A 24,979-nucleotide genomic window follows, 5' to 3' on the forward strand; every position below is an offset into this window, starting at 1 on the left:
ATTTAATGTTAACAAAAATTAATATCAACAAAATGTATTGCTCATTGTTGGTTAATACATTAATGGTAATGGAACCTTGTTTTAAAGAGTAACCATAATGGTTTCAAATTATAAAATTGTAGATTTTTTACAAAGTATTACATTAAATCAAACAAAAGCATAAAGCCAATATGTCCAGGTATTTATTCTTTGATTCTCATTCCCTTTCCACTGCAGTTGTCTCATGTCTGTCAGAAAATCCATTTTAAGATGTTTACTCTGTGTTTTGGAATATGATAGGTGGCTTAGCTGGTATTAGCTGGTCATAATCATGTTCTAAAATCTACCAGCTAAGATAGATAGATAGATAGATAGATAGATAGATAGATAGATAGATAGATAGATAGATAGATATGTGTAAATGATGTCAATCAAAACGAAAGTACGGCTGAAATACGGACCTCTTCACGGATGCTTCGCCTATGCGGACACAGACTCAAGTGCTCCAGTAGGATCCGTTGATTTTGTGTGTGTGTGTGTGTGTGTGTGTGTGTGTGTGCAGGTCTGCTCATGCGCCCATGAAGAGATGCTGCTGCTGCTGCTGCTGATCAGAGGTGTGTGCGCTGCGGCGGGCTTATTTACACCCGTTCAGTCACACTGCATCATAGAAAAGCTCTGGCGCTCCTTAGGAAATGGACTTTCTAAAGGGATTAATGTGTGTCTGCGGTGATACATCTCAAGGTTAGTATTGAGATATGCCGTTGTATCTATTTCTTTACGTAATGTTATTCTTACCTATGTTAAGCTCTATCGGTGTGTCTGCCATCATTTGTCGCTCTGAGCTCGTGCTGGAAACGTTTTATTTTCAGTGTCTCTGAAGACTGCACGTCTACACCTCTTCCTCGTCGTTTCCGTTTTGTCTTTTCTTTAAATTGGAAAGACGTGTCACACTGCTGTGATGTGAAATGGATAAAAAGAGACAATGTTTTACTTTATAATTTTTTTTTTTTTTGGCACAACAGTATGCAGGTAATATATTTATGTGTTTTTTAGGACTGTGTAATTTTTATCCCATTAAAATCACGGGTTACTGCATGCATACGGTAAATGGTGCAATGCTACACCATGTTGAGTCCGTAGAGGCCATAACACAGAGATCTTAACACTTACAATGAGTTTTGCCCGAAGCGTTTATCAAATTATCTTTTTTTCCCTTTGACATGCAAACACATAAAAATACATAAATAAATAAAGTAATAAATAAAACACATATTGTTATTGTACATTTGGATACCGCCATGTGGGCCACGCACTCTTCTCTGAATGAATAGGTCAGAGCTTGTTTGTAAACCTATGCGCACGCATAAGGTTGTGCGCGTTGAGCGCGCGCTTGTCCTGACAATACTGTTTTCACATTCATTCATTTTACCTTAACCCGTTCAGACCCGAATTATGTTCCAAATGACACAAAACGTGACCATGTTTTATTTCTACTAAAAAACCTTGTTGGAAAATCCAGTGTAGTTGATGGTCATAAGTTGGCGCAAGCTATATCTCGTTGACCAGCTACCGTGAAACAGACTAGTTTGATGACCACCTTATGACTAGATCAGCTGGTTTGTTTTCTGGTCCAAAACGTTTTGTCAGCTTTTACCAGTTTACATGTTCTAAAACAGTTTTTACCAACCATAAAATTGGCCATATATAGAGTCAAAAAAGAGTGAGTTTTTTTTTAATGAACATTGTAAATAGTACTGAAGTGTTCAAGTTATATTATATTTCATCAGTGTAAGATCAACTAATAAATATTATTTATATAGCTAAGCATACACTTATAGGGACGGTCAAACCTGCACTTTTTCAGTGACCAGCTCAGGGTTTTTTTTCTTCACAGTGCCACACCACCTACAACTTTGGCATGTTTTCAGACAGACATAAAAGTTGAATATCAATACATAAGCAATGTAGTGCAATAGACGTCTATTATTTTTACAGGCAAATGGCTACGAAAACAAAATATCAATATAATAGCCTTTATCAGGCATGGTCTGCAAATAATCTGACTCAATTTATATATAACTAAATTATAAATATAATAGAATTATGTTATTATTTTCTGCTCTGTCACAGGCCACAGTTTCAAAACCAAAATATTTTGTCAAAAAGCAGCAATGAATTAAGCATTTGCTTTGTAGCCATCTAAAAATTCTGTGATTTGATTACTAAATGGCAGAAAAAGAAAGAAGTGGACAGTGGGTCTAAACAGGTTAACAATTTGTGACAATTTGTTTTTTTTTAAACAGTACATAAAGCATAAATCACTTTTGTTTCTTTTTGTCTTGTAGCTCTAAATTTGCATCATCAGTCCCACAAGCTGTTCCTCCAAACAGTGTGGAAAGGATTTACACAGCCACATTACTGAAGAGGATTCTATGACTTATGCTACATCCACATTTTAACTGCGTGTCAGAGATGCTCCCTTCCATAAAGTGTTGCATTAGGTGGGCCGTCTGCTTGTCCTTTATTCTCGCACTGATCCCCAGGTCCAGAGGATCGATGCTGAATTGTCACAAAATGTGCATATGCGCCAGCAACATTGTCAGCTGCTCCAAGATGAACTTGACGATGGTTCCGTCCGAGCTGCCCAACTACACAGCTGTGCTTGACATTAGTTTTAATGAGATAACCGGACTGCGCGCACAATGGACCAAGCACAAACTTCCCAACCTCCACAACCTCTTGCTCAGCCACAACGGTTTGTCATTCATCTCTTCTGAAGCATTCGTTTTTGTAAAGCAATTGCGCTACTTGGATCTGTCATCGAATAAACTGCGACAGCTGGACGAGTTCATTTTTGAGCCACTGATAGATCTGGAGGTTCTGCTGCTCTACAACAACCAGATCTCGCAGATCGACCGCACAGCCTTCTCGGGCCTCAGTGGCCTGCAGAAGCTCTACCTGAGCCAGAACCAGGTGTCCCGCTTCCCCCTGGAGCTCGTCAAGGACAAGAGCCGACTGGACAAGCTGAGCCTGTTGGACTTGTCTTCCAATCGGATCAAAGTTCTCCCCATTCAAGACCTCCAGGCGCTGCCGGCCTGGATCAAGAACGGGCTGTACTTCCACAACAACACCCTCATCTGCGACTGCGAGCTGTACAGTTTGATGGCTCATTGGTATATCCGACGGCTCAATTCAGCGGTGGACTTCAAGGACGAACACACCTGCGTGCATCCCAGCCCAGATAAGCGGGTGCTGCGTTTGTACGATCTCAACACTCATATGAACTGCAGCACGTTTAAAGAAACCGACCAAGAGGCTTATTTGGAGCAGACGCTCACCCTCAGCTGTGATACCAAACAGCGAAAAATGTCCAAGACCTGGATGCTACCTGGAAACATATTGGTGCCTCCTGACAGTAACCAGAGCGATACAAATAACAAGGTTGTCAAAAATGGCAGCCTTGAGATAAAATCGATACGACCTGAGGACTCAGGTGTGTACACTTGCTTTGCCGTGAGTGAATACCTTAACGAAACGCTCTATGTGGTGGTCAAAGTCCACAACTTCACCCTCAACGGCAATGGCGAGACCCTCAACACCGCGTACACCACTCTGGTGGGCTGCTTGGCTAGCGTGGTCCTGGTTCTTATCTATCTGTACCTGACACCCTGTCGCTGCTTCTGCTGTCCAGACCAGGGCAAAAAGAACCAGCATGAAGACAGCATCCACTCCTCCATGCTCAGCGCCACCCCGACGCACGAGGATATGGCAACCAAAGCAGAGCTCAACAGGCACGTGGCCTTCATAGACCCCAAGGACCTGCAGGGACAGAACGGAAAGGTGAATCCTAACGGAGAGGAAGAAGTGGATGAGGAGGCCATGCAGGGAAAAGGAAAGCGGAAGAAATCGGTGGCAGACTCGATTAGTTCGGTCTTTTCTGATACTCCCATTGTAGTCTGAGGGAGGATGTGTCTTTTTGGCTAGAGACAGTTCTTTGTTGTGGCTTTCCTGGACTAAGAGACTAAAGTACACAGTTTGCCATCCTCAATGTTTGGCTGTTTCTGCAAAACCTTTCCAGCATTTTAATCTGTAGCACTTAAGTATATACTGTGAAAAGGTCTTGCCATATTAGTGGAATCTAAACTTGGAGTGTTTAGATGTTCCTGTGAGTTTAAACCCACAAAGTGTGACTAGAGGTAGTCTGGGTAAACAACAAATGCAATTTGCGATTTCTCAATGATCAAGCTAGAAAGCTATAGGTTGAGAGACATTAGAACATTAATACATCCTCTATATAATCACATCATAAGCATGAGCTTTGCTGACTGCTAATGTTAAGAAGAATATAGCATAGAATGAAACCCTTGTAGCTAATCATATTTACCACAATTTATGCTAACTGACCAACCTTACCACTTTATGTAAAGCCATATGCAGTTGGTCATTACAGGAGAAAGCAATGCACTATAGCATTTGAGGACAGTTACAAGAAAATGATGGAAAAGCATTAGTTGTTTTGAAACATTTACTGTACATGAAACATCCTCCACCTATGAAAAAAAAAAAAAAAAACATATCCTGGTTAAACTCGATTGGCTCTTTGAATCTAGACTCTTTCAGTCCAATTTCATTAGCAATTTTAGAAGTTTAAATGTTGGATACCAATACAAAACTTCCATCTATATGAAACTATATTTAAATACAGCCATTTGGGAATGCATTAACCCTCGCATAAAAAATGCAGAACGTGTGCATTTTCAGCCGCTTGAGCTCATCTGTCATGACAACCAGGGAGTGACATATAACCGAAATGCTAATGCAATCTTTTAATAGAATGACGTGTCCCATCTGCTTGCATTCTCATCTCTAAAGCTAGGATGATTTAAGCCTGGATTCAGCAGCCAAAACGGTTTCGGACACTCAGACCTCTTCTCACTCTCCGTTCATTTGCACTTGTGGTGGTTGGAGTCAGTGATGACTCATCCATTGTCAGAATGGATGTCATTTTTTTAAGCCCTTGAAGCGCCGATGTAATAAAAAGCCAAAGGCTGAGGGAATTTTTAATTATTATTTTTTTAGCTCAAACCATTATCATTTTCTGAATGAATTAAAAATCAAGTTAGAAGTTTGAACTCAGGTCAAAACGCAGTGATTAGCTGAATGTTCTGAGATTCTAAATTATTACTACAGGCATACTGCAATGATCTTTCAAAGACCAATATTATATTTGCATATACAATGCCATAGGAATCTAAAGAGACTGCTATGAATCATAATGTAATGCGTTATTTGGCTGTGCTCAAGGTAGATGACTAGATGCATTCCAACCAGATTTTAATTACAACGTTATTGGTGGACTCGAAAGGCATGATAGGACTGTTCTAGAACGCCAGTCAATGATGTTAGAGAACCAGGTGTGGATTTAGAACGTTCCAGCGCAGCGCACACAGTCTCTAGAACCCTTAATTCTGGGAATGCCACTTCCATTCTTGTGTTCCTGGAAAGAAATCGGACACATGTCACGTGTTAACCATAACCACATATTTATAACAGGGTCTGGTTGGGATCAGCGGGAGCAATCTTAGTTTCCTCCGACCTCTTTCCCTAGTAACATCGTAATTACATCCTGTTTTGCGAGCGAGGGAGTGGGTGAAGCTATTAAATGTTTGATAGGTGGATGAACTCACAAACAGTATTATCTCAGGGAGAGGGAATGACAGATAATAGCAGCTATGGCAGACTGCAGTCATGGGCAGTTACGGTCTCTTACACGTTTCTCCAGCTGCAATCCAAAATTAGTGTGGAGGGGAGGGAAAGGCCTTACCATCACGAGCGCTGTGGGAGGAGGCCTGAGATCTCTGCGGTCTGTTCGCAAAGAGACAGAAAAGCCAAGTGCTCCCCCTAAAACCACATCCAGCAGCTTTTCACCTCTGTCGTGTGTGTTCTTCTGAACTGTGTGTCCTTGGCTATTTCGCTATGAGCAGAGTTCCACTGTTCATTACTCAGCATTTGACAGTACATCTGTGCTTTTGTATGTGCAAACAGTGTTTGTTTTTACAGTGTTTATGAGATCGTGTCATTTTAGGTAGCTTTTTTCCACTTGAGGTTCCAAAGAGACTCAATTAATTCCTTGTTCTTTCTGTGTATTGTTCCTATACAGTTGTCTAGATTCCACTTGTGACTATAGGATATTGGTAAACCTATTTTAATGACACTGACTGTAAAGGTCTTTCTCTGTCATGTATTTTGAAATTTGATCATCTATTTGTCTATTATATGTTGTTATATAGGCACAGAAATTGAGATTTTTTAATGTCAGTAAATTAAATCTCAAGAAGCATCACAGACTGCATCAAAGCACCAAAACTGTTGCATTAATTAGAAATTTCAACATGAATCACTGTTCGCAGCCCGTTTTCCTTTTGTAATCAGAAAAGTGGGGCAGAAAATTTATTGAATTGTGAAAAGTAGCGTTATAAACCAGAATGGAGCCAGACCGAATGCAAGTTTGATGAATAAAATGCCTGAATAGCTCTGGCTATTGGTTAACGTCCAAAAAAAATGCAAGTCATTCTGATTAATATGCTAAAGACAAACTGTTTTTTCCTTGAAATAACTGAAGAATTGTTCATAATAAATCTAATAAATAAGTAAATAGGGTGAATTTTGATTACATGTTGACTTGAAGCCTCTCAGAATGTCAAAATAGCTCATTTTAGAAGCACTTGTGCAAATGTTAAGTCTCAAAACTGTCCTATATTAGCTTTAGTATCAGGTTATAGGCCCGTTCACACCAAGGACGATAACTATAATAGTAACTACAAAGCTGTAATAATCACTCTATTTCTTTACGAATAGTGGAGTCCAAACCACAACTTTAACTATAAGGGCAACTATATGGTTGGAATTACTTTCACAATTTTTTTTTTCCAGCTGACGAACAATAAAAAAATAAATAAAAAATAAAATCAGAATCCACACAACTTTAAGAAACTTGAGCATTTAAAGTGGCAAATTACATAATTGCAGCTACAGTACATTAAACAATGTTTTGTTGAAGTGGTTTTGTTGGACATGGAATAAATTTATCGTTACAGTTATCCTTTTTGATATGAACGGCCTTAAAAACATGGTGCTAGAGATACGTGGTACTAGAGACTAGATCAAGTCCCTTCTGTTCTTTACTAACATTTAGACGTTTACATTTAAACTCTAAATTAACAAAATTCAAAACAAGTAACAATATCAACAGCATTTGATAGTTAGTCTAGTCTATTAATTCTAGATTTGAGTACATAAAATACAGAAAAAGTAGACTAACACAAATCTACCAGAATCTCAGAAATGTAGACATATCTGTACCAATTCTTAGTAAGCAAGCATCCTGATATACATGCATACTGCTGAACAAACTGTGTGAACCCTAATTGGTTTGAGATCTAAAGTCTCAGCCATCATTGCTAGTCTCTGAAAGCGAGAATATAAATATTGTCAGGTCCAGTATTAGAGCTAGAGGCCTTACTGTAAAAGCTTATTTAGTCTGAATGTCAAAAATGAGACTGATGAGCGCCGGGTGGCGTAGATCCCTATCCTAGAGTGAAATGGACTGCTTGAGGATAATCCAGAAACTGATTCTGGACCAGCAGACCTCCCACATGGAAGTTTATCTATGAGAAGTATCATTTATCAATAAAATAAAAGCGAATAAAAAAAAATGAAATGGACTGTTTTTCCTGTTTTTATGCTTCCCGTCTAGTCATATAGACATTTAGCAGACACTATTTATCTGAAGCAACCTCTATTAGGAACCATAAGTTTCCACAATAACCACATTATTATATACAGAATCTTTGACATGAGCACTTATTACATGCTTGAATTGCATACTTGCCCCAAGAGATAAGATGAAATTATTTTGTGTTAAATTGACAGTGTACCACAAATACTGATTTTTATTTAAACCAAAATAGTAAAGCTGCACTCACTAGGTCATTTCTACAATGACATCTGTAAACTAAGCTTTGCAGCATCTACGACCATTATTCATCCAGCGCAACAAACAAAAAACGACCCTTTGGCCTGTCTGTGTAAAATGGAGGTATCTAGCCGTTTAGTGTCATCTAGTGGTAAGATGATGCAGCTCAATTCATAAAGAGCAAGACAACGGAAACGTGTTGGCATATTTATTTCAGAGTCCATTATCTGACAGTCCGTTTAGCAGCATAAGGAAGGTCTTGAGGTATTTCTATATTCATTTGCAGGTCATTCAAAAACACATTCATTCACATAGAAATCCAGTATACAAAACACAGACACACACACACACACACACACACACATATAGATACATCCTCCTACAGTGAACTTCAACCATCCCTGTGCATTAAGTCTGTGGCAAATACATGGCAGTAAGCCCGTGCTTCTGGAGGAGTTTAAGGCAGACTCCCTCAGTGAAGAAGCTTTGGCTGTTGGGAGAAAAGAAGAGCAGATGGTCAGGAAAAGGATCTAAATTCAGAGCTGAGACTCAACCACTGTGCTGAATTAAACCTTGATGACTCATCTTAACAGACTATCAATCTGTGGCTTCCTATACTTGTTGTTTTATCTAACACGGTGTATTTTTATCTTTGAAGTGTTTGAAAAGTAAGCTTTGCCAGTTTTCTTCAATAACTTTAATGTATTTCCTTTCCCTAACAAGAGGATTATAGGTCTACCAAGAGCTGCTTAAGCTTCCAGAACCTTACATATTGGTCGTATTAGGTTATTATTTAACATATCACTTCAAACAAGCACTTAAAGGTGCACTAAGTATTTTCGGTATGGAAGTGTTTTATGCCTAAAGAAAGCAATAGTACTTTTAAATGATGTGAACTCGCATTAGATCAATCATATCATTAGCCTAATAGCCTATAAAAGCTTTTTCATTTGGGTAGTTGAAAAAACAACAAATATTTATACAAGTACTAAAAAAGAAGAAACATAATTGGATTTTGTAAAGGAAAATGTATAGTTTTAGATACTGTAACTGTCTATTATTTCTTTAGTTTTTCATTGCATGCACAAAAATTATGATAATATAAAAAAAGTAACAAATATTTTACATAAAAGATTATAAAATGCTGTTTAAAGTGTGATTTAAATGTTTTCAATACTTTTGGAATCAACAAAATAGGAATAGATCACCCAAAAATAAAAATTGTGTCATCATTTACGCACTCTCATGTCGTTCCAAACCTGTATACATTTCTTTCTTATACTGAACACAAAAGAAAATATTTTGAAGAATTTTGAAAAACCAAACAGTTGTACCGAACAGAAATACTATGGAAGTCAATGGGGACCATCAACTGTCTTCAAAATACCAGCATTCTTCAAAATATCTTCTTTTATGTTAGACACAAAAAAGAAAAAAAAAACCTCATTCAGGTTTAGAATGACAGGAGGGTTAGTAAATGAAGACAATTTTCATTTTTGGGTGAACTATCCCTTTAAAACTGTTTCTGGAAAATTTAAATAAAAACCTAAAATAAAATAAAAAATTTGAATGTTAAAAAAACTTGCCTTGGCAAATGACTGAAATAAATATGTTTAAGTACTAAAATTACCAGAACTGAAAATAAAATATTAATATAATATAAAATACAATATTTAACCAACTCTAATAAGCACATAACAAAAATGACTAAAGCTTAAGCTAAATTTAAAATGAAAACTGAAATTTAAAAAAGTAAAACCTAATTCAAAATATTAATAAATATTATAGTATTTAAAATAATACAAATTTAAATGAACTACCATATGTTTTCTATGAATCATGTTTAGCGGCATCTTTTAAGACAAAGGAACCCAATGATATAAGGAAAGATGCTTTTTTAATATTAGATTTAATTTAAATGATTCATTAAATGAGATTCTTCTGAGCTTTTAACCACTGAAGATAAAATTAAAATGAATTAAAAAACAAAAACAAAAACTGAATGCACATTTAGTTAAACTACTGATAAATGTGTTAAACATACCTTCTGTGCACCTAGTTTCTTTGGCAGACTGTGGGAGGTTGATGCTGGTCTGCCATCCCCACCCCAGGACACCAGGCTGGAGTGAGTTTGGGAGAAAGAGGAAAGGATATTGGGTTTAGGGGCACATGAATTGTTTTTGCGGGGAGAGGCGTCGCAGGTCTTGCGTTTCCTGCCAGGCCCTTTATGCTCGTACCCAACAGCCCTTTGATTGAGCCCTGAGGCCCCTCCCTTATCAGACTCTGGGGAGGGAGAGGGGGAGATGTGGGCGGGGCTTTGCTTAAGCAGCCCTTTCATTTCAGGTGGGTGTGTTCTGCTGCCAAGTGAGTGTGTGCCATTAAATGGTCCATGTGGTGAAGAAATCGTAGTTCTGTTCAAGGAGGACTGGCGGTCTTTGTGGTGGGGGAGAAATAGGATTTTGGACTGTCCAGGTGAGTCCTTGTCCTCTTTGGGTGATTTCCGGCGCTTGCTGGCTGTGGGACTCTCCTGGAGCTCCCTGAAACCTGCTTGCAAAGCCTGTTTGCTGGTCCGACCCGCAGGGTTACGGGGCCGGGCAGGGCCTGAGGTCGTCTGGGCTTTCGGTGGTAGTTTGGAGGCGGCTGTTAGGTTAGTGGGCTCTGATTGTCCTGAGGTGCTTGTCCTGAGAGTAGAGGCGCTGCGGATGGGTACTGAGCTGCGCATGGCATCATGGGAATTGTAGGTATTTGTGGTGTTTAGGGATTGATGAGAGCATAGTTCTGACACCTGAGGGATTTTCCTGCAGACATAGAATATACTTATAACAAACAAAATTCACAAGCAAAAGAGAAAAAAAATCCATTCTTGCACAAATACATTTAAAATCAACCCATTTTGTAATTAAAGAAATTAAAGCAAATAAATTCATATAAACTAATTTAAAAACATAATTATTATTAGCATTTAATAATAGCACCAGATTATTTAAATATATTTGGGGAGTTTATTTATTTTTAAACAGTTTATTATGCTGATAATACATTTGTAATGAAAAATAACTAAAATGTAAAGAGATGAATTAAAGCACAAATATTAGATAAAAATAATCAGAAATTACAAATGTTGCCTTGGCAACTAAGTGAAATAATTTGAAGTTATAAAATTAAATAAAACTGAAAAAAAAAAAAAAAAGTTATACAGAAATATAATACGCTTATTACTAAAACGTAAATTAAAAATAAATGTGTGACCCAGGAACACAAAACCAGTCATAAGGGTCAATTTTCTGAAACTGAGATTTATACAGCATATGAAAGCTGAATAAATAATATTTCCATTGATGTATGGTTTGTTAGGATAGGACAATATTTGTCTGAGATGCAACTATTTGAACATCTGGAATCTGAGGGTGCAAAAAAAAAAAAAAAAGGCAAAATATTGAGAAAATTGCCTTTAAAGTTGTCCAAATTAAGTTCTTTGCAATGCATATTACTAATAAAAAATTAAGTTTTGATGTATTTACAGTAGGAAATTTACAAAATATCTTCATCGAACATGATCTTTACTTAATATCCTAGTGATTTTTGGCATAAAAGAAAAATCGATCATTTTGACCCATACAATGTATTTTTGGCTATTGCTACCAATATGCCCCAGCGACTTAAGACTGGTTTTGTGGTCCAGGGTCACATACAGGTGCTGGTCATATAATTAGAATATCATCAAAAAGTTGATTTATTTCACTAATTCCATTAAAAAAGTGAAACTTGTATATTATATTCATTCATTACACACAGACTGATATATTTAAAATGTTTATTTCTTTTAATTTTGATGATTAGAGCTTACAGCTCATGAAAGTCAAAAATCAGTATCTCAAAATATTGGAATATTTACATTTGAGTTTGAATAAATGACCATCCCTGCAGTATAAATTCTGGGTATCTCTTGTTCTTTGAAACCACAATAATGGAGAAGACTGCTGACTTGGCAATGATCCAGAAGACGAACATTGACACCCTCCACAAAGAGGGTAAGTCACAGAAGGTCATTACTGAAAGGTGTGGCTGTTTACAGAGTGCTGTATCAAAGCATATTAAATGCAAAGTTGACTGGAAGGAAGAATTTGGGTAGGAAAAGGTGCATAAGCAACAGGGATGACCGCAAGCTTGAGAATACAGTCAAGCAAAGCCGATTCAAACACTTGGGAGAGCTTCACAAGGAGAGAACTGAAGCTGGAGTCAGTGCATCAAGAGTCACCACGCTCAGGCGTCTTCAGGAAAAGGGCTACCAAGCCACTTCTGAACCAGAGACAACGTCAGAAGCATCTTAACTGGGCTGTGGAGAAAAGAACTGGACTGTTGCTCAGTGGTCCAAAGTCCTCTTTTCAGATGAAAGTAAATTTTACATTTCATTTGGAAATCAAGGTCCCAGAGTCTGAAGGAAGAGTGGAGAGGCACAGAATCCATGTTGCTTGAAGTCCAGTGTGAAATTTCCACAGTCAGTGATGATTTGGGCTGCCATGTCATCTGCTGGTGTTGGTCCACTGTGTTTTCTGAAGTCCACAGTCAACGCAGCCATCTACCAGGAAATTTTAGAGCACTTCATGCTTCCTTCTGTTGACAAGCTTTATGGAGATGCTGATTTCATTTTCCAGCAGGACTTGGCACCTGCCCACACTGCCAAAGGTACCAAAAGCTGGTTCAATGACCATAGTGTTACTGTGCTTGATTGGCCAGCAAACTTGCCTGACCTGAACCCCATAGAGAATCTGTGGGGTATTGTCAAGAGGAAGATGAGAGACACCAGACCCAACAATGCAGATGAGCTGAAGGCCACTATCAGAGCAACCTGGGCTCTCATAACACCTGAGCAGTGCCACAGACTGATCGACTCCATGCCACGCCGCATTGCTGCAGTAATTCAGGCAAAAGGAGCCCCAACTAAGTATTGAGTGCTGTACATGCTCATACTTTTCATTTTCATACTTTTCAGTTGGCCAAGATTTCTAAAAATCCTTTCTTTGTATTGGTCTTAAGTAATATTCTAATATTTTGAGATACTGATTTTTGACTTTCATGAGCTGTAAGCTCTAATCATCAAAATTAAAAGAAATAAACATTTGAAATATATCAGTCTGTGTGTAATGAATGAATATAATATACAAGTTTCACTTTTTGAATGGAATTAGTGAAATAAATGAAATGAAATGAAATTTTTGATGATATTCTAATTATATGACCAGCACCTGTATATAAAAATTCTAATTCAAAAGCTAATTCAAAATATTATGTATTGCTTTACTTTTTTTCAATAAAATTACATTGCAATAAATAATGAAAATACAAAAGTAGAAGGATTTTTAATAGTGCTCTCAGACTTCTAGACCTCACTGCATTTCCTGTAATCGGCTAAATGTTGAGAACACAGAAAATCTAAGCCTTGTGAACGTCACAAGCTCATCATCAGCTTGATGAAAAACATCTTACTTCCATAGATAAGTGCTGAGGTGCTGCTCCATCATAACACTGAAAGCTGACCGCAGGTGGAGCAACCTTCGGTCAAACGCCAACACACTATGGCCAAGAACACGTGCCCCGAAGGTGCAAAACTGGGAAGAACATGAGAGAGTAGACAAACATGGGTTCATTTTACTACTAATGGGATATTATTAGACGTTTAGAATTTTCAATGTTTTTTTTTTTGTAACTTTTGATATGAACATAATCTTACATTAAGATTTACAGGGATTTTTAGCACTTCTTAGTTTAAAAAGTGCTTAAATTTTGATATGAAGTTAAATACTTACACCCAGGGGTTTAGGGTGCAGGGTGCTTGCTGGTAAATGAGCAAAGTCCTCACGGTTCTCCCCGTCACTCTCCTCACTGGAGAGATCGGCTGAGAGAGACTCCACCTGCGGCTCCTCAGAGCGCATCACCTCCTGCTTCATCTCTACAACACTCTCTGATGAATTCATGGACCTGTAAACACACACATTCAGATAAATGTCCTGTCCAAGTATCACATAAACTTGAAAGCTTCACTCTCCTCTATTTAAAGGGTTAGTTCACCCAAAAATGAAAATTAGCCTGTGTTTTACTCACCCTCAAAGCATCCTAGGTGTACATGATTTTCTTCTTTCAGACGAATCCAATCGGAGTTATATTAAAAATTGTCCTGGCCGAAATCCTCCAACATTTTTCTTTACAAATCCTCGTTTTGTGCTTCTAATTTGTGACCTCCATTTTGTTTTGTTCTCTCCGCATTCATCACTAATCATGCAACGCTGACGTCCTACATCATCTGCCTGAACGGCTTCCGCATACAACAGTCAGTGGAAGTGAGAAAAAAAGTGTTTATTACGTTTGAAATATGGATATTTGTCTTACAAAAACGCTATAGGAGGCCTTTATTCACCCCCCGGAGCTGTGTGAGGGACGTTTTATTATGGATGCACGCACTTTATTTCATGTCTTCTGTACTGTTGACAAAAAGCACCCATTATCCCCATTGTAATGCTTGGAGGGGCCAGGACAATTTTTAATATAACTCCGATTGGATTCGTCTGAAAGAAAAAAGTCATATACACCTAGGGTGCTTTGAAGGCGAGTAAAACACAGGCTAATTTTCATTTTTGGGTGAACTAACCCTTTAAAGGGATAGTTCACCCAAAAAATGAAAATTCTGTCATTAATTACTCACCCTCATGTCGTTCCAAACCCGTAAGTCCTTCGTTCATCTTCGGAACACAAATTAAGTGTTAATTAAATTAAATTAATTTTTTGAGGAAATCTGAGAGCTTTCTGACTCTGCATAGACAGCAACGCAACTGAAACGTTACAGGCCCAGAAAGGTAGTAAGGTAACATTGTTAAAATAGTCAATGCGACACCTTAATTTTATGAAGCTATGAGAAAACTTTGTGCATAAAGAAAACAAAAACAATGATTTTATTCAACAATATCTTCTCTTTCATGTGTTCACAAGGGTACCATAATGGATGAGTGTGGTGCTGTCACTACCTTTCTGGGCCTTGAACGTGGTAGTTCCGTTGCTGTCAATGCAGAGTCAGAAAGCTCTCAGATTTTATCAAAAATATCATTATTTGTGTTCTGAAGATGAACAAAGGTCTTACGTTTGGAATTATTGACAGAATTTTCATTTTTGGGTGAACTATCCCTTTAAATCACAGAATGCAGAACTATAGACCTGAGAATAGAAGAGTTAGTTATTTGGCATTTGTAGTGCAAAGGCCCAAACTGAGACACAGGGGTCTCATGGTGGGCAATGCCTTCATCAGGAACCTCTCTGGGCAAAGGGGGGCGCTCTCGAGGCTTTGAGCTCATCTTCAGCTCCATTACAAGCTGGTCGAAAGGTTTCCGCCTCCCTACCACTTGCCGGCGCTGATGGATGGAATGAATCTGCAGTAGAGGAGATAACAGAAACACCAGCAAGAGATTAACACTTCGGTCCAAAATCGCTCAATTTTTTATGCTGGTATACCTGTTTCTGTATATTAAATATATACTCACATTACAAGTCAGCAGTCTGGTGCACAGTTTCTTTCTCTCAGGATCCATTACCCCACAGTGCTTGTCCAAGTCACATTCTTTCTCTGAAACAAACAAACTGGTTTCAACTAGAGAAAATATTTGAAACAAACCAAAAAAAAAAAAAAACACTGTAGATAATATTCAAAATGTTTATGGCAAAAGTAAAATACAGTAAAATTCTTGTTACAATATTTGAGGGATTTCTTTACATTTCTTTTAAGTAAAGTATTACTGTATGCATTAAATTTACAGTGAAGACATTTATAATGTTACAAACGATCAGGGCCCGTATTCACAAAACATTTTATCTTAGCACTAAGAGTTCTCCTAAATAGCAGTAAAAGTTTCTAGCTAAGAGTTTTCTCTTAAAACCTATTCACAAAGCTGCTGAGACAAACTTTTATTAAGGAATAGAGAGAAGTTTTAAGCTAAGAGCAAGGGTGGGGTTGACCTCGTTGCTATGGATGATGTCAGCTTGCTTACTAACTATGCACAGTGATTGGCTAATCTCTCTGTCAGAGACTTATTCATAGAAATATTATAGAGCGCAATATCATGTTGCCGTAATCAAATAAAGGTTTAAAAACAAAAATTTTAATTGCCACATTCAAATAAAGATTTTAAAATGCAGGATAATTGTCACTAATTAAACAAGTATATGTTCAGCTTATTGTCAGCCTCTTACATGTATGCTTCTCATAATAAGTGAATATGCATATAAACAGCCTTTTAATTAACAGAGTAGAATAATCATGGCTGACAGTAATACATGCAAATGTAAAGAAACAAACAAACAAACAAACTGGATGCAAGAACAGCTGTTACTTCTTGTCCAACTGGTTAATGAAAACAAGGATATAATCAAAGGAAAATTTGGACTTGGAATAACCTCCCAAAGGTGATACCTTTTTAAAAGGTCATTATCATCAAATGTTTACGTTCAGAGGCAAATTGTCGGCAACAGCTATAGGAATAGTTTGTGGCTTGGTCTTAGTGACTTAGGAGTCCTAAATTTAGGATTGACACGCCCATTATTTTTAAGATTTTCTCTTAATTCGGCGAGTTATGAGCTACTTTTAGCCTTAAGGTGTTTTGTGAATACGGGCCCTGAATTTCAAATAAACACTTTTTCAATCTTTACATTTATCATAAAATCCTGAAGAAAAAAAAGTTTCATGGTTTCCACAAAAATATTAAGCAACACAACTGTTTTCAGCATTGATAATTATAAGAAATGTTTCTTGAGCAGCAAATCAGTATATTAGAATGATTTCTGAAGAATCATGTGACACTGAATACTAGAATAATGGCTTCTGAAAATTCAGCTTTGCCATCACAGGAATAAATGACATTTTCTTAATCAATTTAAAAATGGAGTTCTTTAAATTGATTCATTTAAATGGACCATTTGAACAGATTCACAAGACTAAAACTAATGACACGCTCTTAAAACACTTTTAATTTTAAGATTCATTTTAGACTGCCAGCAAAATCATCAGAGACTTACTAAGGACTTTCTTGTAGGTTCTGCTGTATGTTCTTGGTCCGTGCGGGTGAGTGTGTGAATCCAAACTTTTCTGGATTGGTTTCTCGACTGATGGGGCTGCTTTTTTTGGTGGCGTGGGCAAATGAGGTGATGGAGGAGTTTCACGGGAAACTTTATCCACCTGCTGAAGCCTAGAAAATAACACTTGAATGAAATGACACTGGTATAAACAGTGAACGCGTAAGATTAAGTTAAACTGCACTTCACTCCTCCTCACCTGATTCCTTCACGCTGTGGTTTGGAATGTCCCTGATGGAGGGAATGAGGTGGTGGGACTCGTGGGGGACCAGCCCCCTGGTGCCTGCTGTCTTGAACCTCACAAAGGCTTCCATGTTGCGAAGGGGGTCTCCCCTGTTGCGGTCGGTCAGGAGAGCAGTTGGATGACGTGTCGTAGAGCTCGCTGAAGAGGCCATGACGATGCTCACAATGCTTCTCAAACGCCTGTGGCTTCACCACCTGCCCACAGTGGCTGCACACCACCAGGAAGAAGTCATCATGTGCTGGGCAGTGGCCATATATCGACATGTCTATGAGGGCAAGAAAAATGCTTTTATGTGTGGCAAGGGTTCACTCTGAAGGTAAGATAAGACTGTTCCCTATCAATAATTCACTTCTGCTAAGACGCTATGGGAAAAAGCCCTTTTTTTCTCCTGAACTGAATCACGCAGTGTAACTACATGGCGAACCAATGACTTGGCAGCGGTGCTGCACGAACCTATGGCTGCGAAGCCTGCCAGAATGGGCGGAGCCATCTGGCTATATAACCGGCCACTTTGCCATATAATTCAGATTTCTTCTCCTTCAGCGATGACGACTTTCTTCGTTGATCTCCGCTGACTGAAGAGCCTGCTTGCTGTTGACATGCCTCGCAGTGGAACAGCGATCTCCTGCTCGGCTGATTCGCCGCATTTCCCGCTGCCTTCAGCATCTCTCAGCAGTGATCCAGCTTCCCCTGCTGCCATCCGGCGAGCCCTATTAGAACAAATTTCTAAAGAGCAATTTTTCACGGCGTTGTTGCAAATGCCACGCCGTTATTGCATAGCCCTGCACGCCGATGATGGCCACCGTGGGTGCGTTTCCTGTTTGTGGAAATCCCAGTCTGGGATTCAGTCTGGCCCGGACCCTGCGACACTCAGGGAGCTGAGAAGCGTGACGGACCTGGCTTTGCGCGCCACCAAGGCCACGGCTCAGGCCATAGGGCGCTCTATGGCCAGTCTAGTGCCACTTTTGGCTGACCATGGCAGAGATCAAAGACGCCGACAAGGTCCTGTTCCTGGACGCCCCGATCACTCCCAGCGGTCTGTTTGGGCCAGCGGTTGAGGGCTTTGCTGAGCGTTTCACTGAGGCACAGAAGTCGTCCCGGGCCATGCAGCGCTTCCTGCCAAAGCGCTCTAGCTGCCGCCGCCGCCGCCGCCCAACCAGCCAAGCCTGAGCCTCAACGGCGTTCCCGCTCGGCCAGACGCTTCCCGTTTGGGACCCTGGCCCAAGATAGTGCTGTATCCCGTGCCGCCGGCGTCATCCTGATCTAAGGGTCAGAAAAAGGAGGGGGCCAAGTCTCACTGCAGCCGGACCACCCCCCCAAGCTGCCTCTCGTGAGCCGTCAATCACCCCGTCCAGTTCCGGGTGCAGTAGGCGATGTGTTTGCTGCAAACTCTGGGCCCGTTCAAGTGCCCAAACGGCGATATGCTGTGATAGCGTTAAAAATAAAACACAAACAATTTCAAAAAGAGAGCAGTTTTCCTCTTCCATTTCCCTTGAGTACCACGTCCCCTTGCAGCAAACAGGCACTCGAAACAATCCAACCCCTGTCTTCCCGGGCCGAGGCATGACAAGCCATCCCCGGAGTGGCAGAGTGGGTTCTGGGGATAATAAAACGAGATTATTCATCCTGCGCGCCGAAGTGAAAAATCTGCTGGTGAAGGGAGCCATAGAAGTGGTTCCTCTAGCCCAGAGCGAGTCAGGCTTTTACAGCCATTACTTCCTCATCCCCAAAAAGGATGGAGGCCTGCGACCCATCCTCGATTTCAGGGACCTGAATCACGCCCTCATGAATCGGCCATTCAGGATGACTACACTGAAACAGATCCTCTCACAAATCCACCCAGAGGACTGGTTCTTTTCTCTGGACTTTAAAGACGCCTACTTTTACATCCAGATAGCCCCCCACCACAGGCGATTCTTGAGATTCGCCTTCGGGGGAGTCAACACACGGTCCTTCCCTTCGGGCTGTCCCTGGCTCCACGCACTTTTACGAAGTGCATAGATGCAGCTCTTTCCCCTCTGAGACAGAAAGGAATCCGCGTTTTTAATTACCTTAATTACCGCGTTCTGGCTCAGTCGGATGAGGAGTCACTATCTCACAGAGTCCTCCTCCTCAGCCACTTAGAATGCCTGGGGCTCAGGGTGAACTTTGCCAAGAGTGCACTGTCCCCCAGTCAACGAGTTTCATTCCTCTGAACAGTGTTCGACTCAATGCACATGAGAGCGGTGTTCACGACAGAACATGCTTTGGCCTTACAGCAGCTCGCGGCCTCCTTCAAAGCCGGTGCCTCTCGCCCCCTTCAAGATGTTTCAGAAGTTGCTGGGCCTAATGGCTGCAGCGACTCCAGTGCTACAGTTGGGCTTGCTTCGTATGCGTCCCTTTCAGTACTGGTTGAAACCACGAGTTCCGTCCCATGCGTGGCGTCATGGACGTCTGCTTATCAGGGTGGATCAGGCCTGTATATCAGGCCCTGGCCCCCTGGACAAATGTTCAGTGGATGGAACAGGCATTCCTCTGGGAATGGTCTACAGGAGGAAGGGAGTCTCGACAGATGCTTCCAACATGGGTTGGGGAGCTCTGTGCAAAGGAAAACTGACGTTCAGCCACTGGTCAAAAGCGGAGGACAGTCTGAACATCAACTGCCTCGAAATGCTGGCAGTATGTTGGGCCTGTCAAACCTTCCTGGCAGACCTGAAAGGACACGACGTCCTGGTCTGCTCGAACAGCATGACTGTGGTGTCCTACATAAATCGCCGGGGGGGGGGCTGTCATCGAGGCGTCTTTTCGTGCTAGTAGAACGCCTCCTGGATTGGGCTCAGCTCAACATGCGCTTGCTGAAAGCAGCACATGTTCCGGGCAAACTGAACCAAGGGGCAGACATGTTGTCACGACGGTTCAGAAACCAACATATGTTAGCAGAGCTGTCGCACCTGCTCATAGCAGCCCCGTGACACATTCCCCTGCACTCTCCATCCACGCTCAAGGTTTATGTAGCGACTATAGCGACTTCTCACACCCCTATAGAGGGCCAGTCGGTGGGAAGAGACAACCTTGTTTGTTTTCTGAGAGGGGCCAGAAGGCTGAATCTGCCCACCCCCTCACTGTCCCTATGTGGGACCTGCCCACTGTTCTAAGGGCCCTAAAGGGTCCTCCCTTCGAGCCGCTGCAGTCTGTTGACCTCTGGTCCCTGTCATTAAAAACCACTACTGGCGTTAGCATCGGTAAAACGAATGGGAGACCTACAAGCGCGCACTGTGAGACCTAATTGCCTGGAGTTCGGGCCTGGTGACTCTAAGGTCGTCCTGAAACCGAGGCATGGTTACATACCTAAGGTGCTCTTTACTCCATTCAGAGCACAGCTTTTTACTCTCTCGGCGCTTCCTCCCTCAGAGGAAGACCAGGAGTTGAATTTACTCTGCCTTGTTAGGGCGCTGAAGGTCTACATTGAGCATTCTGCCCCGTTCAGGCAATCTGAACAGCTCTTTGTCTGCTTCGGTGGCCGCACTAAAGGGAATTCGGTCACCAAGCAGAGACATTCTAAGTGGGTAGTTGACGCCATTATGCCAGCCTACTCTTCCTTGGGCATACAATGCCCCACTGGAGTACGAGTCCATTCAACTAGAGGCGTCGCCTCTTCTTTGTGCGGTGGCCGGCTGGGCTACGCCGTCCACATTTGCTAGGTTTTATAACCTAGATGTCCCTGCCTTACAGGCAAGGGTTCTTTCTGTATAATGGGCAGGTACCTGCTTATGTGCGCCCCCATGGGTGCTGAGGCTGTGCGAGTCTTCTAGAACGATCACCCAAGGCCGGGTGTGACCTCTGTGAGCTTAACCTGCTCCCCTAAGGTGTTTGCTGTTCTTATTCCCTTAGACCCTGAGGTGCCTAGGACAAGATTAGACATGTGGTCATTCCTTTACCTTAGCACCGCGTGATTGTACTGGTTCCCATAGTGTCTTAGCAGACGCAGTACGAGTGAAGCATCGATAGGGAACGTACTTGGTTACAAACGTAATCTCGGTTCCCTGAGATACGGGAACGAGTACTGCGTTGCTAGCCGTGCCATGTAGCTGCACGACTCAGTCGTCGCTTCAGTCGAAGTAACCTGAATCCTATGGCAAAGCGGCCGCTTATATAGCCAGATGGCTCCGCCCATTCTGGCAGGCTTTGCGGCCATAGGTTGGAGCCATTGGTTTGTCTTTAAATGCACTGCATGAACCGATGGCCGTGCAGTTACACTGCGTGATTGAAAAAAAGGCTTCAGTTCAGGAGAAAAAAGTTTTTCCCATAGCATCTTAGCAGACGCAATACACATTCCCGTATCTCAGGGAACCAAGGTTACGTTTGTAAGAGAGTACGTTTTATTCATAATCATTGCAATTTGTCAATCATAAGCCTAGCAAGCACCTCCTCACCCTCTTTCTTAAGAGTCATGGTTTCCATCCGTTTCTTCACATTTTTGCTGCACTCTTCCAGAGAGGTCCCTAAAAGAGGCAGTGAAACAAACAGCCCATTATAACAGGAAATGAAGCACCAAGCAAAGTCCATTCACAATGACACTCCTTTCAAGGATCTATATATTAAAAATGATAGCTAACTGCAATTAATTTTGTAATTCCAAACATTTTCAGAACCGTATGTTCTTTACTAGAATCAGAATCTGTCCAGGGGACAAATTAAAAAGCTTTTTTTTTTTTTTTTTTGCTGCACAGGGTCTGTGTATTAGCCTGGTTAGCTTCTATTGTGAAGTTGAGAAAATAATAGATAGACAGACAAACAGATATATAGTATTTATAAAAGAAATGTTGCCTTGGCAAAAAATTACAAAACCACATTACATAATTATTAAAACTTTAACTAAAATTAAAATGAAAAATATAACAATGAAAACTAATTAAACATTCAAATAAATACTATTATGCGTGTCATACTAAAATAACACTGACGAGAACAATGCATTGTAATCAATGCGTTTAACGTGTATAGAGGTTGACTGAGTCAGATTAGGAGCTAGTAGGTGTGAAATGAAACTGCATTTGTGAGTAGTAGGTAGGAAAAAAATGGTTGCCAAAAACAAAGTTTAGTGGAGAATTTTAACCACAAATGTGACGTCCCTTTACATGTTGTTGGTCTACATATTTTCCAGCGGTTTTTAGCAATTTAATTAAGTTTTATTGTTTTAAAATAATATTATTTGTAACTCATTTTAAGTCACGTCCAGCTTTAGCTCTAACATCTTAAGGTGGGCTATTGGACTTCCAGTGTGGGCTGTATAATTGTGAAGGTGGTTGAAGTGAAATTCATGACAGGGTAATTCCTGTCCCCCAACAATTCCTGTTGGCACTGGTCCCCCAGTTGAGAACTGCTTAGACACACCATCAAATGTCAAAGCAACAGTTCTTAATGTTCTCATTTCTAATGACCACAGCTCACTGCATTCATTAATATGGGTCATTTCTAGGGCTGGGCGATATGAGCAAAAAATTCATATTTCGATATTTTTTGGCTGATGTGCGGTATAAGGTATATATCTCTGTATTTTGTATTTGGATTAAACAAATAAAGTGAATGTAAGCATGAAGGCATATACTATGTGCAAAAAGGGTTAAAATCACATTACATTCTAACATTGTAACATTGCAATCTAAAAACAAAAATAATGCTTTTAAAGCATAAGTTAAATTTACTAAACTAAAATTGAAAATAATAAAAAAAAAAGCACAGACTAATTGAGTAAAAAGGCTATTTTGATTACCCCATTACACTTTACAATTAGTGCTATCATACAAATACACTTACTTGTCGGTTTAAAATTCTACATATGTCACATTTATTTTCCAACTACAAATATTTCAGCAAAATTTATATTTTAGGCGGCGCTCGTTCTAAATGGTCTGTGAAGTTTAGCGGAGAATCGCAAAGCAAAAGCTCACGCACTTCTGACTGCAAAATGGAAATATTTCCATGGCTTTCTAACATTTACAGATGGAGAATATACCTGTGAAATGTAAGTTATGCGTTAAGGAAAACAGCACGTCTCTGTCAGCGGCACACGCAGCCTTTCTGTCAGAGCCGCTTTAAACTGAAACTATAAACTAGGCTACTATATCTTACGATTTTTTTTAAAGCCCTTCATATAAAGCCTGATATATGTAGAACAAATTGTATTATGCACTTTCTCCGCAGCAGTTCAGTCTGTGTCCTCCCTAGATATTCTTTCAGATGCGCTCGTATCAAACTACTTATATCGATATTAACGGTATTGCTTCATACCGTATCGCTTATAAAGAATATATCGTTTAAACTCAATATACCGCCCAGCCCTAGTCATTTCCTGTATTACATCAACCACATACATGAGAAATGCAATTATTATTATTAATCAGTTTATAAGTAAGATAGCTGGAGAGAGACCAAGAGTGATATATACAGATGTAATAAAAAATTAAATTAAATTAAAAAAATTTTTAAAAAGTCAAAGCAAAGGGAGTTTGATGTGAAGATGCCTCTTGATTGTTGGCTATTGCACTGGGAAATATCAGCCCAGCGTTTCATAATACTGTCACAGCATGATAATCTGATAATGAGATGTTCTCGCGGCGACCAGAGCAATTATGAACCTGTGAGTGTGTAAATGGGTTCAGAGGTTTATTTATCTTGCTAGTCCTCTGGCCAGAGACTCGTCTCCACCTTCACTTCCCGTCGGGCTGGCTGTCAGATCACCTAAAATGACATACTTAGCCGCATCTTTGGGCTTTAAAAGCTCTAACCAACACGACAACGTACATAATAAGCTCGGGCACATTATAAGATCATTTCCAAGACTTTATATGTTAGTAAAGCGAATATTCATCGGCCAAACGGAGCGCTAGGACCTGGGAGATTTTCCAAAAGTACAGTATGTGGGATTGCAACCCATGCGGCGCTAGGACCCGGCGGGGCCTTTGTTTGGGTCGTGGTGCCGGGGTTTGCTCTCTTCAAACAAATCCATTTCTTGTGCTCGCTCGACGCGATTACAACCGATAATCCACATGATTTTACTCACCCTCCGGCGTGGATACGTTTGCTCTGTCGATCCAAGCGGTCCAGCTTTGCTCTGCAAAGTCAACGATGGAAATCCGCCGATCTAGGGCAGCCATTACCGATTTAGCGCGTGCACGATCCGCCACCATCACGACAGGAGCGCATTGCGACGTCATCTTGCGCGCTCACGACGGATCACCTTCTAGCGATGGGAGGTCCGACTCAATTCTGCGAGTCGGTTCTTTTGTAATGTTCGTTCATAAGAACCGGTTCTCACAAATGGATTATTTAACATTATTAATACATAAAAATCAATGTAAAATGAGCCAGATTTAGCCAGGATGGCTAATCCTAATCTGTAGTCTCAGGGTAGGTTAATTAAAAAAACATACATAAAAACAGAATTTTTAAACATAAAAGCCGTATAAATGTTCACAATTTCGCTTTGACTACAAGTATATTTTTATTTTCTTATTTATTGGAGAAATGACAATGACTTTTTATATTTTTAAATTATTTGTCTTTTTTAATACCTCTAAACGTAACATGGTTACTTACATTAAGAATCAATGGTTTTGCCTGTAATGTTTTGGCTTAAGTAACTCCCATCCGTCAAATTCTCGGTTAACTCCAAACGCTTTTACCAT

At 40.3% G+C, this 24,979-nt stretch overlaps 2 protein-coding genes across 2 annotated transcripts; one reads left to right on the forward strand and one right to left on the reverse strand.

Annotated features, from left to right (window-relative positions):
- The first annotated feature begins 524 nt into the window (after positions 1–524).
- amigo1 (adhesion molecule with Ig-like domain 1) lies at positions 525–8,033 on the forward strand. The gene is made up of 2 exons (XM_058785228.1): positions 525–720; positions 2,325–8,033. The coding sequence occupies exon 2, from the start codon at positions 2,419–2,421 to the stop codon at positions 3,937–3,939; it is 1,521 nt and encodes a 506-aa protein (XP_058641211.1). The 5' UTR covers positions 525–720; positions 2,325–2,418; the 3' UTR covers positions 3,940–8,033.
- Positions 8,034–8,148: 115 nt separating this feature from the next.
- atxn7l2b (ataxin 7-like 2b) lies at positions 8,149–24,620 on the reverse strand. The gene is made up of 10 exons (XM_058785227.1): positions 24,355–24,620; positions 21,725–21,793; positions 17,268–17,577; positions 17,012–17,181; positions 15,484–15,566; positions 15,161–15,372; positions 13,762–13,933; positions 13,442–13,563; positions 9,999–10,752; positions 8,149–8,444 (listed from the first exon to the last, which is right to left on the reverse strand). The coding sequence occupies exons 1-10, from the start codon at positions 24,506–24,508 to the stop codon at positions 8,427–8,429; spliced, it is 2,064 nt and encodes a 687-aa protein (XP_058641210.1). The 5' UTR covers positions 24,509–24,620; the 3' UTR covers positions 8,149–8,426.
- Between the last annotated feature and the right edge of the window lie 359 nt (positions 24,621–24,979).

This window comes from Onychostoma macrolepis, chromosome 08 (genome assembly GCF_012432095.1).
Source record: "Onychostoma macrolepis isolate SWU-2019 chromosome 08, ASM1243209v1, whole genome shotgun sequence".
Classification (NCBI taxonomy): domain Eukaryota; kingdom Metazoa; phylum Chordata; class Actinopteri; order Cypriniformes; family Cyprinidae; genus Onychostoma; species Onychostoma macrolepis.

What these genes read in the sequence shown, in the direction of transcription:
- atxn7l2b (XM_058785227.1), bottom strand. Translation starts at nt 24,508, where the DNA reads ATGACGTCGCAATGCGCTCCTGTCGTGATGGTGGCGGATCGTGCACGC. An exon ending in AAACGTATCCACGCCGGAGG is followed by an intron (nt 21,794 to 24,354) that starts GTGAGTAAAATC and finishes TGCCTCTTTTAG; the next exon opens with GGACCTCTCTGGAAGAGTGC. An exon ending in CCAGACTGCTGACTTGTAAT is followed by an intron (nt 15,373 to 15,483) that starts GTGAGTATATAT and finishes CCTCTACTGCAG; the next exon opens with ATTCATTCCATCCATCAGCG.
- amigo1 (XM_058785228.1), top strand. Translation starts at nt 2,419, where the DNA reads ATGCTACATCCACATTTTAACTGCGTGTCAGAGATGCTCCCTTCCATA.